A 13761-nucleotide genomic window follows, 5' to 3' on the forward strand; every position below is an offset into this window, starting at 1 on the left:
TAAGGCAAGGCAGTACTTTCACATCATATACAATTGCTGCCATCAAAACAGGAAACAGTGTAGTAGTCATTTCCAGAGACCAAGTCAGAGAGAGAGTCAGAGGAGATTTTTTTCAAAAAATAGAATACTATGAAAGAAATTCTGCAAATTTAAGATTCATATCTGCAGTACATCTTTTTTTTTTTTTTTTTTTTTTAAAAACATTTAAAAATTGCATATTGTTTTACTGATGAGAGGACAAGAACAAGTGCCAGTTTCAATTCCACCTAAATACACAAATTTATGAAGTAATCTATGATGCCCAATAATGTTTTCCTGAGGATAGGAAATAAATACAATCAGATGGCCTGTGATTCAGACTAATGTAATTACTTCTCATTTCTAAAATATTTAATATGTGTATATGTTTTCAATAACACATGTGAATTTATGCAGTGATGCAGAAATGACAGTAAAAAAGGTCAGGAACATTCACTTATGCACAAAGTAAATCTCCCAATATTTATCGATAGGGCCTGTTGTGAATTAGGTTGAGGTGGTTTGTCGTTTTTAAAAAGTCGGTCCCCAGAAAAAAGTTTTGTGAAACACTGGTGTAGAAAGCGAAACTCACCAGTTCATCTCAATATTGGTTTGTTGTCTCGTTCTCACAAAAAATTGATCCAAAGATATACAAATTTGCACTTGTATGAAGACCCCTTCTTGATATAATGTATTCTGTTATCCCTGACCCTAACCCTAACCCAACCATCACTATAACATGCCTGACCCCACCTCATGGGACTTGAGATAATTCTCTTTCCAGAAGCTACTAGGCTCCTCTGTGGTCGTACAGCTGTCAGCCCCCCCTCTGTCTTCACGCACACACACACACTCTTTTAAACCCCCCCCCCCACCACCACCACTTTGGCATCGGGCATTTGCTGGTAAGTTCTCAGCTGTCTGTGCCCTAAATAGACCTTATCAGGAGCAGACCACCTTAAGGGGGTCACGCTCACAGACGGTATTGAATGGAAAATAATTGTTTTATTCATTAAGTCTTGGGTAATCCAAAGATACTGGAAGGGTATTTGTTGCAACACAATTAATCATGGTTTATGATAACCTTTGGTACAAAGCTGTTCTTTGGATGTTAGTGAGTTTAGTATGAACCCCTATACGTCATGGATGGTCCACCTCGGCTCTGTCCCAGCTCACTGAGATCCACTATAAATATAAATTGAGGAGCTGGCGGGGGAAGGTTACAGAAGACAGAAAAAGTTTGTAACAAACACAAGTGACTGGAGGTTCAGACTATCTACGCAGACCAAGACACACTACACACAATCGTAAAGGTACTGTACAGATTCCACACAGATCTGTCTTTTCTTTCATTTGAGTGACATTCGAGTATGCAGAAGGTACTTAGGATAAGGGCACAATGGAGGATAGACTGTGCCTATCAGTGGAGCAGGAGATGGTGTCTGTCCATTGTGAAAGTGGCATGTGTTGCAAGGCTCCAAGTGGGGTACGAGACCATGCCCAAATAAGGCTTTGGGGGGAGGCCATTTAAAGTTAGAGATAGCATGTGCATGGTCATTTGCTACAGAGGACCCAAGTCAGCAGGACACTGATTAGCAACAATGGTAAGAATAAAAGCATTTTTAATGTAATATCATTTATGCTGACAGGTTGAGTACAATTCTCCAGACTGAATGTGAAACTAGAGTCTGTACTGCATGTCTGTGTGGGCTGTGCACTGCTTCTATACTGCTTCTCTAACACTCATTACCAAATGACAAAAAAAATTTAAAGTGTTCAGCAGACTTTGAAAAAAAATCTTTAGCTTGTTTGAAATATTTGTTTGTGTCCAGTTTTGTGTTTGCGTTTGAAAAATGTGACTTCGGTATGAAACGTTGGTGGTCTCGAAACAGGTGAAATACTACATTCACGTTTGATTAACTGATAACTGTGACATTGTTAAATTGTGCTTTGGCTGGTGAGCTGATACTGTCAGACATAACAGGTGATGAAATATGAGTGTTGACTGTCAGGTTGGATATTACATGAAAAATCCAAATTTGTGTGACATAATTTGAAGATTTTATATGTCATATCTGATAATCCCTCTTTCTACCAGATGGGGGACCCAATACAGTTAAAAGACGAGGGAAACAAACACTTCCAGGCAGGAGAAATCGACAAGGCCATCGAGTGCTACACCAGCGCCATCAAGGTGTGCAAGGACAAAAAAGTGCTTGCTGTCATTCACAGGAACAGATCTGCATGCTACTTAAAAAAGGTAAGCACTTTGGTAAAGTAGCCCCAAAACGAACATGTAATAACAGATTACATTTGCCATGTCTTTTGCAAATTTAGACTTTTATTTAGATGTTTCTGTTTTTCATGCAGGAAAACTATACCAATGCGGCAGCTGATGCATCTAAAGGTAGAGTATAAATACAGATATGTAACCAACACCAAATACAGAATCAAACCAAACATTAGCTCCAATGACACCAAAAACAATACGAACACTGAACTCGAACCAAAGTCCACAATCTCATAATGACTCTTTCTTCCTTCCATGTAGCAATTGATGTTGATGCAGCAGATATTAAAGCTTTGTACCGACGTTGCCAAGCTCTTGAGAAGCTAGGAAAACTGGACATGGCTTTCAAAGATGTGCAAAGATGTGCCACCCTCGAACCAAAGAACAAGACCTTTCTGGAGACTCTACGCAGGCTGGGAGCAGAAATCCAGGCCAAGGTCAGTATTAAACAAAACTAAACCAATACACTGTACATACTTACATACTGTAAGGCTGCACAGACCACTTGTAATAAATGCTTTCAACAGCTCTGCTACATGTATTCTTGAGAGATCTTTTGACTGAATACTGTGATTAGTTGTTCTTTTGTTGTAGCATTAGAAGGAAATGTTTTTGGAGAGAAATTTGCAGATGGAATTATAGAGTACAGCAAACAAAATGCATGTAACTGATTTGGACATGTCAGCATCAGGAAGTGATGAAAGTTTCATTTTGACTCTCTTCAGCTCAAGACAACATTTTCTACAGACTCGAGGGTACAGAACATGTTTGACATTCTCCTTGATGATGAAATGGAAAAGGATAAGAAGGAAAAGGTGAGTATTTTCTGACCATCCTGTTTTTTATTGTTTGTCAGGATGTAGATGTACACAATTGTGGTTTCAATTCTGCTACTTTCTTCCTTTTATGTCTAGGCTGCCAACAACCTGATTGTGCTGTCCAGAGAGGATGCCGGAGCAGAAAGAATCTTCCAGAACAACGGAGTGCCTCTGCTGCTCAACATGATTGAAACAGGCAAACCAGAGATGATCCTGGCCGCTATTCGCACTTTGTCAGGAATGTGCACAGGACACAAAGCTCGGGTGAGCATATTCACACAATGATGTCAACCGTGCAGCTTTTTCCAAACACAACAAACTCATATGGCTCCACTAGAATAAGTTTCATACTATTTGCATTTTATTTTTCTTGCAAAACATACTTAGTGTATATTTTTTTCTCTACCCCGAAACAGGCAATGGCTATTGTTCACATGGTGGGTGTTGATAAGATATGCAGCATTATGGCCGTTGATAATGAGGAGATCGCACTGGCAACCTGCAACCTCTTCCAGTGCATCAACGACTCACTCACTGGTGGAGACAAAAGGGAATATGGCAAAGAAGAGGCCTTGGTTTTGGGTGAGACAGAATCATCGTCTGTTTGTGTAGAGTGTAGTTTAGAGTAAAAACTTAAGTCAGGTTTAAAGAGTTAATGGTTTAAATGTAATCTGTCTTAATTTTCTGTTTGGTGCAATGCAATTTAAATTTAAATAATTATTTAATATGGTTTAAAAATTAATCCTTGGTGATACAACCCAGTCATACAGAACATAAAAGGGAAATTACTGTAGTTATGCTGTTATTTTTCACTGCACTGCTGACTGAGACGTACAATCTTTTGTCATCTGTCCCTCTGCAGATGCGTCTAAAGTCCTGAAAACCATTCTTCTCTCTCTACTGGAGATGGTTGGCAGTAAGAAGGTGTCTGGCCATGGCAGAGACCAGGCACTGAACCTCCTGAGCAAGAATGTACCTCGTAAAGACAGGAAAGAGAGAGACAACTCCAGGGCCCTCTTCACTATTGACAATGGTGAGCCAGACAGCTGCATCAGGTCACTTATTTGGTTTGACTGCAGTCCATCGCTGCATCCCAGACTCCCTGGCATGTGATATGTATATATGAATTACATGTGTTTGTTCTCCAGGCCTGAAAAAGATTCTCAAGGTGTGTGGTCAGGTTCCTGAACTGCCAGACCAGCTGCCCTTGACAGATAACACCCAGCTGATTGCCAGCGTGCTCCTCAACAAGATCTATGATGACCTCAATTGTGACCCAGAGAGAAACAACTTCAGAGACATTTGTGATGACTATATTAAGTATGTCCTGAAAATACAGATTTATTGTCCATATGCTGTGGCCAAAACTTTATAAACACTTGTCCTTTTATTTCACCTGTCCTTCCTTCATTTCTCACAGATCTAAAATTGACCCCAACGACATGGACAAGACCATTCATGCTATCAACACCATCTCAGGCCTGCTTCAGGGTCCCTTTGACGTCGGTAATGCTCTAGTTGGACATCAAGGCATAATGGAGATGATGGTGGCGCTGTGTGGCTCAGAGCGTGAGGTGGACCAGATGGTTGCTGTGGAGGCGCTGATCCATTCCTCCTCGAAGATGAGCCGTGCCAGCTTCATCATCACCAACGGTGTGTCGCTGCTCAAGGACATCTACAAGAAGACCAAGAATGAGAGGATTAAAATACGTGCGCTGGTGGTGAGTGTGCCCGGGAAAGAAAGGAATTTGTGGAGTTTAACTTTATTATTCAGCGATTTTTGGCCACAGTCAACACACAATAAACAATGACAATACAACACATTGTGAAAACATAAGTTATATAAAGTACAAGACAGCAAAAGAAAGTAAAAACAGTGGGCATCTACTGTTGCTCAGCTACACTAGGCATGAAAATCCTGATGTTCAGCTGGATGCCTATAATAAAAAGAAATTTCATTAATTAGACTAGGCAACCTCTACATTTTGCTCGTGTGTGTATGCATACTTATGTCCATGTCTTCTCCAGGGTCTCTGTAAACTGGGTTCAGCTGGAGGTGATGATTACAGTTTAAGGCAGTTTGCTGAAGGCTCCACAGAGAAGCTGGCCAAGCAGTGCAGAAAGTGAGTACTCTTACACAGACTGTTAAAGAAACAAGAAGATTATTACCCGCAATGACAGAAAAGATGGTGGCATGCAGAAAACTTAAAATAAAAGGAAACACAATTGCTTCCCATCAACACTAATCACATTTACTGTTAAATGTTTCCTTTTTTCTAGGTGGCTTTGCAATCCACAGATTGATACGAAAACAAGAAATTGGGCAATTGAGGGTCTTGCTTATCTGACTAATGATGCTGATGTGAAAGATGACTTTGTTGAGGATGAAATGGCCATGAAAGCCATGTTTGAACTGGCCAAGGTATGAAAATAACAGACAGAAAGAAACATACAATAAATCTAATTAGACACTAGAGATAACTTTGCTCCTTTCTGTGTGTTTTTAGTCTAAGGACAAGACAATCTTATACGCAGTTGCTTGCACCCTGGTTAACTGCACCAACTGCTATGAGAAGAAGGAAATCATACCCGAACTGGTTCAACTGGCCAAGTTCTCAAAGCAGCATGTGCCTGAGCAACATCCCAAGGTAAACAGAGGAAGAAAACTCAAGTCAGCGAAAAACACAATATGTAAAACTGTTACACTACCCGTATGCATGCATATGCAAACTTTCTATGCTTGCTTTTCTCAGGACAAGAAGGACTTTATTGAAAAGAGAGTGAAAAGGCTGCTGAAGGCTGGAGTCACGTCAGCTCTCGCTGTCATGGTCAAAGCAGACAACTCCATACTCACGGACCAGACCAAGGAGATGTTGTCAAGGTGGGAGAAGAAGCATCTCATACTAGGGGTGTCACAGACTAGTCAACTGGTCAACTAGTTGACTATCAGAAACACCAGTTGACAATGTGCATCACTGTAGACTAATCATTCATCTATAGTTACAACAGAATTTTAGGTATCTACCAGTTGCATCGTTAGTGTAGTCCAACAGTATCTCCAGCACAGACAAGTTTGCTGGGAGTTTAGACCAATCAGAATGCAGCTCATTTGTCATAAACCCTCCAAAGCTAATTTAAGACTCTATGGCTATTTCACCTATAGACAGGTTGGTCTCATCCCATCATCACTTAATCCTTTACTAGTTGTATTTAGACCTTTAAAAGGTAAATCTCCTGTGTCTAGTTGACTACATTTTGGAAGTAGTCGTGTCTACCCTCTGTCATAGCAAAGTGATGACAAAGCACTCATCAAATGTGTAATATAAATAACTGGAATCCCCCACAAAACACATGATTAATCACAACATGTCACGCCATGAATCACTTCATGACATAAGCTTAAATGTATTTTTAAATGTTCTGTCACAGAGTGAAGGGAATGCAAGCTAAAACGCAAACGAATGAATCCGCTTTCTTGCTTATTCTGCCTTAAATTGCAAAATTGCTTTGAAATAAATGATTGTTGAACCTATTTTCTATTCTTTTTAATCCTTAGGGTTTTCTTGGCATTGTCACAGGATCCCAAAGATCGTGGTGTTATCATAGCCCAAGGTGGGGGAAAGGTGAGTGTTTGGAACTTGATGTACAAGTGAATCCACAACACTTCATTCAGTCACAAATAATTTCACGTTCTACAACCACATCCCCAGAAAACTGGAGAAACATTAACTGGATAAACTGGTCGTTGCAAAATATCCCCACTGTTGTTCACTGGTGTTCTTCTGGCTCTGCCCTCAGGCGTTGATACCACTTGCACTGGAAGGAACAGAAGCTGGGAAGGTGAAGGCGAGCCACGCCCTTGCCAAGATCGCAGCTATTTCCAACCCAGAAATTGCATTCCCTGGGGAGAGGGTAAGACTTGCAATGGTAGTGGCTTTGTTTTTGTTATGAGTGTAATAGAGAGGGAGTGGAAATTTACTGTGGCAGCTCATTCTTCATGATTTTCCCTTGACCCCCCACTGACATTACCCTCCTTGGCCTATTTTTCTTGTCTATCTATATGCTTGGAGACGATGGATAGTTTAGTACTGTGATAGTCTTATTGGTTCTGCTGATGGTTTACATTATAATTATTATCATTAGTCTTATTCGTTCCTTTCCTTGAGAATTCAGCATGTGTCTCTGCTGATTTAGTGTTTAATTCATAGTAGGGCTTTTTAAAATTCAATTCTGTATCATTTGATTGACAGGTGTATGAGGTGGTGCGGCCTTTAGTCAGCCTCCTTCACACAGACAGAGAGGGAATGCAGAACTATGAAGCTCTGAGAGGCCTCACCAACCTGGCTGGTTTCAGTGAAAAACTAAGGTAACATTTTGCAACATCACCATCTCCTTTCCTACAAGTGACTGCAGCCGCTCACAGTGGTTATTGTGCTTTTTCATCTGTTTTGTAGAGTGAAGATTGTGAAAGAGAACGCGCTGCCAGATATTGAGAACTACATGTTTGAGGAGCATGAGGAGATCAGGCAGGCTGCCACTGAATGCATGTGCAATCTTGTTACATGTAAAGAGGTGAGAACAGACCAGCAGCTAAAATCTCACCTAAGAACTGATGGCACATAGTCAACATGTGCAACACCTGTCCAACAGGTGTGGCTGCATTTAAAAAAAAACCCCCGAAAAACTCTGTATCTTTTAGGTCCAAGAGCGCTATCTGGAAGATGGCAACGACAAGATGAAGCTGCTGGTGCTGCTGTGTGGCGAGGATGACGACAATCTTCAGATAGCTGCAGCTGGAGCGCTGGCCATGATCACTGCAGCTCAGAAGAAGCTCTGCACTAAACTGACCCAAGTGGTATGTACAACAGTGTTTGATGGGGTTTTACTTGAGAATATGAACTCTAGTCTCACAACAGAGGAAAGAAGGAAATGCCCACAAATGCCCTGGTTAGCTTTCACTCAGCAACTGATAACTTAAAGTCTGGCAGATGCCAGTGCTGCACTGTAGATGTTTTGTGGCAAGAGATGCATTGTGTAGACCAGGGGTGTCAAACTCCATTTCATTCTGGGCCATATAAGCATTATGGTTTCCCTCAAAAGGGCAGGTGTAAATGCAACTCTTATATGATTTATGTAAACAATAAAATATACACAGTAGAATATGTAATAACCTCAAAATGACAGTAAGGCTTGTTTCAGTTTGGCAATCCTAAAAGCAAGTTTTAAACCCAAAATGTATATTTGCCTAAAAATGAATTGACAGCATTTTACAAGGCTACTACTATTAATGTTTACTAACTTCAACACTTGGCTAGAGTGCAACTGGAAACAGCCATATGATATTAAATCACTAGCATATACTGATATCTAGCAACTAGATGCCCTCAGTGCATGATAATAAAATTAAGATGCATTTTAGCATGCATTCTGCATTTTTTGCAAGCTCCCACGGGTCACATAAAATGACGTGTGGGGCAGGATGTGGCCTGTGGGCTGAGAGTTTGACACTTAGTATAGACAAAATGCAAAATGGCGTGCCACGTGCCACTCTTTGTTCCACAGAATGCATTTCACATTTTTGTCTATTAGATGGAATGAAAAAGGTCCTTTGGAATATCTGTAAAATGACAAAATCTCTATGCTACTAACCTGTAATACTTAAGCAAAACTTTTGTGGCATTTGGGAATGTTTCATGCACTTTTGTAGTTTCTCACAAGCTAATATCTGTTTAAACACAGGCCTATGAAATTGGTGCTAAAGTGCTAAGGTCTGGTTTTCATATTGCTACCAAATTACCATAACAGCTGTGATTTAATAGTACTGCAATGATGTAGTGTTGTACTTCCATAAAGTTATGAGAGGGGACTTGTGAGAGACATATATAATAACATGATGGTCAAAATGGAGGCAGCAGAGGTTGAGATATCCTGATTCTGAGCCCCTATTAGCCAACTTGCAAAATAATGGATGCTACACTGTGAGTCATATTATGACTTATCTGTGATCCCACTGACAAGATGGCAGTGATGACGTTAGTATGAATCATTAATATTTCCTCACAAAGAGAGTTTTCTAGAGAAATAATCATTGTGACTAAACTGATGGCCATAAAACCAGAGGAGATCCTTTTTAAAATGAAAAAAAGAATTTGCCAATTTGCCAGAATTTGTCATACACTGTCTCACTCAGTCACTTTTTAATTAGTCACTACAAGTACTAAAAATATCCAAACTACCAAGTTTGAAGAGCAGTGGGTGATATTTTTGATTCATCATTCACAAACTTTACTTTGAGGCACCACACACCATCTCAGAAAATATTAGGCTCTCAAGGTACCACCATTATGACTGATGTTAAAATACAGTAGCGTGGGCCTGACCTATTCAGCTACAGACTTTTCACGCAGAAGGTTTAATTACTAATAATAGGATTTTTTATTGTTGACTATTGTCAGTCACAGACACACTGCCTTCACCGTAAGGCAGTACTGCCTTCACAGTTTAACTTGTCACTTGTCATTTAAAATTTAGTAGTATTTTGATTACTTTTTAAATTAAAGCTACAACAAACTTTCATATTTTGTTGATTTTGGAGCTCCCTGTGAACAAAAGCAGCAGTGTTTCCTCAGTAATAAACACAAAATATGACATCAAAAATCAAATTATCTAAATAAAAATCTCCTCCTACTTCTTTTTAACTGGCCAGCAAACTACTCACTGCAACTTTGTATGGGAAAATGTAAACACAGCCTTGTTTCATCTGATTTCGAGGAGAATCCAACACTGTGGCAGGCAATAACAATAACTATAACCAAATAACCAATGAATTGAGACTGTTTCATGACAAGTTAAAAACTTCTTGTAGTAGCTTTATTTCATTTTTAAGTTTTTAGATTTCTCAGTGTACTACTAGAGGTAGCTTGAGCACCAGTGGTACTTGTACCATAGTTTGAGAATCTAGGCTTTGCAGTGTCACTGACTGTGTGACTGATGTCTCCGACAGACCACCCAGTGGCTTGAGATCCTGCAGAGGTTGTGTCTCCACAGCAATCCCCACATACAGCACCGTGGCCTCGTGGTTATCTACAACATGCTCAACTCAGACAACAGTGAGCTGGCCAAAAAACTGATCGAAAGTGAGCTGCTGGAAATCCTCTCAGTGATTGGCAAGGCGGCAGACAATCCCAAGAGGCAGGATGCCATCGATGCAGCACGAACATGCCTGGTCAAGGCTATGGATCTCGGTCTCATCAAACCCTTCAACAGTCCTTCTTAAAATGCTGGCAACAAGAAAAACAACAGCAAGGGACACTTTTTTATTTCCTCTGTTAAATGCAGACTTTTTTTTCCAAATGCTTTTCCACGGATTCATCAACCAGGCTTCAAATGTCAAATGATAATCGCTTAATATATAAAACAGTGTTTTGTTTTGTTTTTTAACAAAGGGCTAGGGTAATCGAATAATAAAGCCTTGTGAAATGTGTTATCTCTCTTTGTGCTGAACTATGAAAGAATGTTTAAAAGTCTGAGCAGTTTTCATGTGGCGTGTGTGTTTAGATGACAAAGTGAATAGGAAGCCAAAATCTAGCCATATCTATCCATCTATCAATCTTGTTGATGATCAGTCGGTTAGATACCTAAAGGTCTGACCTAAATCTATGATGTTAGGTTTTATGCATCAAGGCTGGATGGCAATGGCTCTTCTCTCTGTCTACCCCCTTCTGCTTTTCTGGTACCCTTGCTTGGACCACACACATCTAAGAAGTCAGCCTTCATTTGATCTCAACTAGTAATGTAAATATGACAGCACATCCTGTAAAAGGAAGTGGCTTGTCTCACTGATTTTAAGTTCATTACAAGTTCATTACAGCATGCCATATGACCAAATACAAAACACAGAGGTTGGAACAAACTAGAAATTGGTAAACTTAAAGTAATAATGCCTTAGTTTTTTCTTTCATTCACATTAGTGCAATTCTTGAATGAGATTTTATTTTCAAAACAAAGTCATAATCTGAGAAGAGTTGGTCACAGATTTGAATTTCTCAGTCATTCAAAGCAACTTTCATGCATGTTGGCACATGTGTGCAAAGGAGGAAGTGCAAGTGGCAATTATGAACTGTTAACCACAATCAGGCAAATCATCAGATATGATGTTGTCAAAAATGTCCAAGTAAACAGGAGTGACGGGACATCTGCCAAGAAGATGACAAGTAGGTATGTTTTTTCATTGTTCTATTTTTTTTTTAATTGTTTTTTGGCATGGATGTCAGTTTGTGGCAAATTTTCTGTTCACTGTATATGACTTTACATGAAAGATCAAAGGTAATTTTTTTCCTTTACAAATAAATTTACTGTATGTGTACGAATGTGCATGTGCCTTTTCTGTGTATTACAGTATTTCCCCAGTAAGTTTTTATCTGCCGTTGAAATCTGAAGCTAAAGAATTCATTGTGATACACAATAGCATTTAGCTAGACAAAGCTGACATTCATATAGTATGATAAGCAATCAGTGTCAACAAGAAAGTCAAGTAGAACTAAAAAAGATGAAACATTTGTTGTTTGTTGTGTTGACTGCCATGGTGAAAAAACATCTTAACATTTTGAGCACAAAAGCTCACAGGGAAGTGAAAATCATCTCATTTTGACATCAAGTCAAATTTTTCAAATTTTATTTAAATATAGCCCAATATCACAAATCACAATTTGCTTCAGGGAGCTTTATAATCTGTACAGAGTGTGACATCCTTTGTCCTTTAGGCCCTCGACTGGGTAAGGATCCCTCTCTAAAAATGGACAAACATCCAAGAGGTCCCATGTACAGAACAGATCAGCATGATCATATACAGAATTGGGAACTGGGAACAATGGCCAGGTGAGCTGTAGGCCAACTTAAAATTGAGTGTGGGGTTGGCTGACACAGAGGCTGAAGACACCAGGGACTGTAAAAACATTAGCTAAGGGACTGGGCAGCGAAACCTCATTGTCAAAGCTGGTCCTGACTTCCATGGGGCCAGCTAAAGAACACGCACCTACACCACCTCCAGGACATCACACACAGGCAAGTGGTAACCACCAACAACACCAGTGTTTCAGATGCAGATTTAATAAGCACTTGGCTAATGATAAAAACTGTCCAGCTGCAAAAGTGAAGTGTAACAACTGTGACAGAAAGGGACATTTTGCCAAGGTATGCAAATCAGCAGTGAGTGTGATGAGAGAAGTTGTAGTTCCAGAGGTAACAATACTAGGTGTGGATGATGTCAAGCTCGTGGCTGCAGCTTTTGATAAAATAACCTGTCAAGTGGAGGCTGAAGCACCACAAGGAAACTCTCAGGTCCATGAGCTAATTGTAGACTGGAACCTCTGTATCTATCTTTCCAGAGACCATCTACAAGCAACATTTTGCAAACCGCCCACTGACAAAGCTCAAAGTTAAACTAGTCACGCATGCAAAAGCTGACTTGCATGTCGTCGGCTGCCTACAAGCAACTGCCACTGTAACAAGCCAAGCCAACAAAGTTCCAGCTCTCTTCTACATAGTTAAAGCTGGATCACCACTACTGGGCTTGGACCTGATTAAAGCACTCAAGATTAGCATCATTGGTGGCAAAGTGAGCTACAACAGGGAGGATGATACAAAAACACCCCCTACTGGCACACGGAAATCTACGGTGTACAACGCTGATTCTGGCTTCATTCACAGAAGTGCAAGTAAACAGCACAGTGCAACCTGTACGCCAAAAACTGAGACGCCTATCACTGAGTATACGCAAGGAGGTGTCAGCAGAGCTCAAGCGCTTACTCCAAGCAGGCATCATTGAACGAGTGGATGCATCTGAATGGGTGAGTCCCCTAGTGGTGGCACGGAAACCCAGAGGAGGTTTGAGGCTTTGTGTTGATCTCCGTGAACCCAATAACAGTGTGATTATGGACTGTCATCCTCTTCCTCATATCGAGGACTTGTTCACCGAACTGGCTGGTGCAACACATTATAGCCAGATTGATTTGAGCTCAGCATACCACCAACTGCCTCTTCATCCTGAAAGCCGCAGCCTCACCGCCTTCATAACCCTTGAAGGACTATTTCAGTTCACACAAGTCCCTTTTGGCCTGGCATCAGCACCATCTGCCTTCCAGAAAATGATGCAAACAGTACTGAAAGATTTACCTGGAGTACAGAACTACTTGGATGACATCATAGTATATGGAGACTCCAAGGAAAGGCATGATGAGCGCCTGCAGGCTGTCCTTCAGCACCTTCAGGATGCCGGCCTGCAGGTCAACCTTGATAAAAGCTCATTTGGTCAGACAAGCATCCCATTCCTGGGACATGTCGTCTCCAAGGAGGGCCTGCGCGCCAGCCCAGACCACCTGGTTGCCATTGCTGAAGCTCCTGCACCAAAAGACATGGCAGCACTACGCTCCTTCCTGGGCTTGATCTCCTGGTTCAGCAAGTTCCTGCCAAGCCACGCGACAGTGGTAGAGCCACTTCGACAGTTACTTCAAACAAGCACTGACAAACAAGCTGAACTTCAGTGGACTGATGTAGCAGAAAACAGCTTCGATAAGCTCAAAGCAATGCTACTGAAAAGTCCAGCACTCGCCATCTATGACCCTATGTTGCCCACGT

The 13761-nt window shown here is 40.7% G+C and overlaps 1 protein-coding gene across 2 annotated transcripts; it reads left to right on the top strand.

The window, feature by feature from the left end:
* The first annotated feature begins 1214 nt into the window (after window positions 1–1214).
* On the top strand, window positions 1215–10587 carry unc45b (unc-45 myosin chaperone B). 2 transcript variants are annotated; one of them, XM_084728984.1, is made up of 20 exons: window positions 1215–1331; window positions 2117–2278; window positions 2389–2425; window positions 2570–2745; window positions 3034–3123; window positions 3223–3390; window positions 3543–3708; window positions 3989–4159; window positions 4275–4446; window positions 4547–4847; window positions 5155–5249; window positions 5407–5548; window positions 5634–5774; window positions 5880–6007; window positions 6683–6749; window positions 6925–7038; window positions 7377–7492; window positions 7581–7698; window positions 7826–7981; window positions 10130–10587. In XM_084728984.1, exons 2-20 carry the CDS (start codon window positions 2117–2119, stop codon window positions 10400–10402), a joined length of 2793 nt encoding a protein of 930 aa, XP_084585110.1. In that variant the 5' UTR covers window positions 1215–1331; the 3' UTR covers window positions 10403–10587. The 2 variants fall into 2 exon arrangements, with proteins under 2 accessions (XP_084585110.1, XP_084585109.1); XM_084728983.1 differs by lacking the exon at window positions 1215–1331 and adding an exon at window positions 1555–1622.
* The last annotated feature ends 3174 nt before the right edge of the window (window positions 10588–13761 follow it).

Source organism: Lutjanus erythropterus, chromosome 10 (assembly GCF_056507025.1).
Source record: "Lutjanus erythropterus isolate fLutEry1 chromosome 10, fLutEry1.hap2, whole genome shotgun sequence".
Classification (NCBI taxonomy): domain Eukaryota; kingdom Metazoa; phylum Chordata; class Actinopteri; order Lutjaniformes; family Lutjanidae; genus Lutjanus; species Lutjanus erythropterus.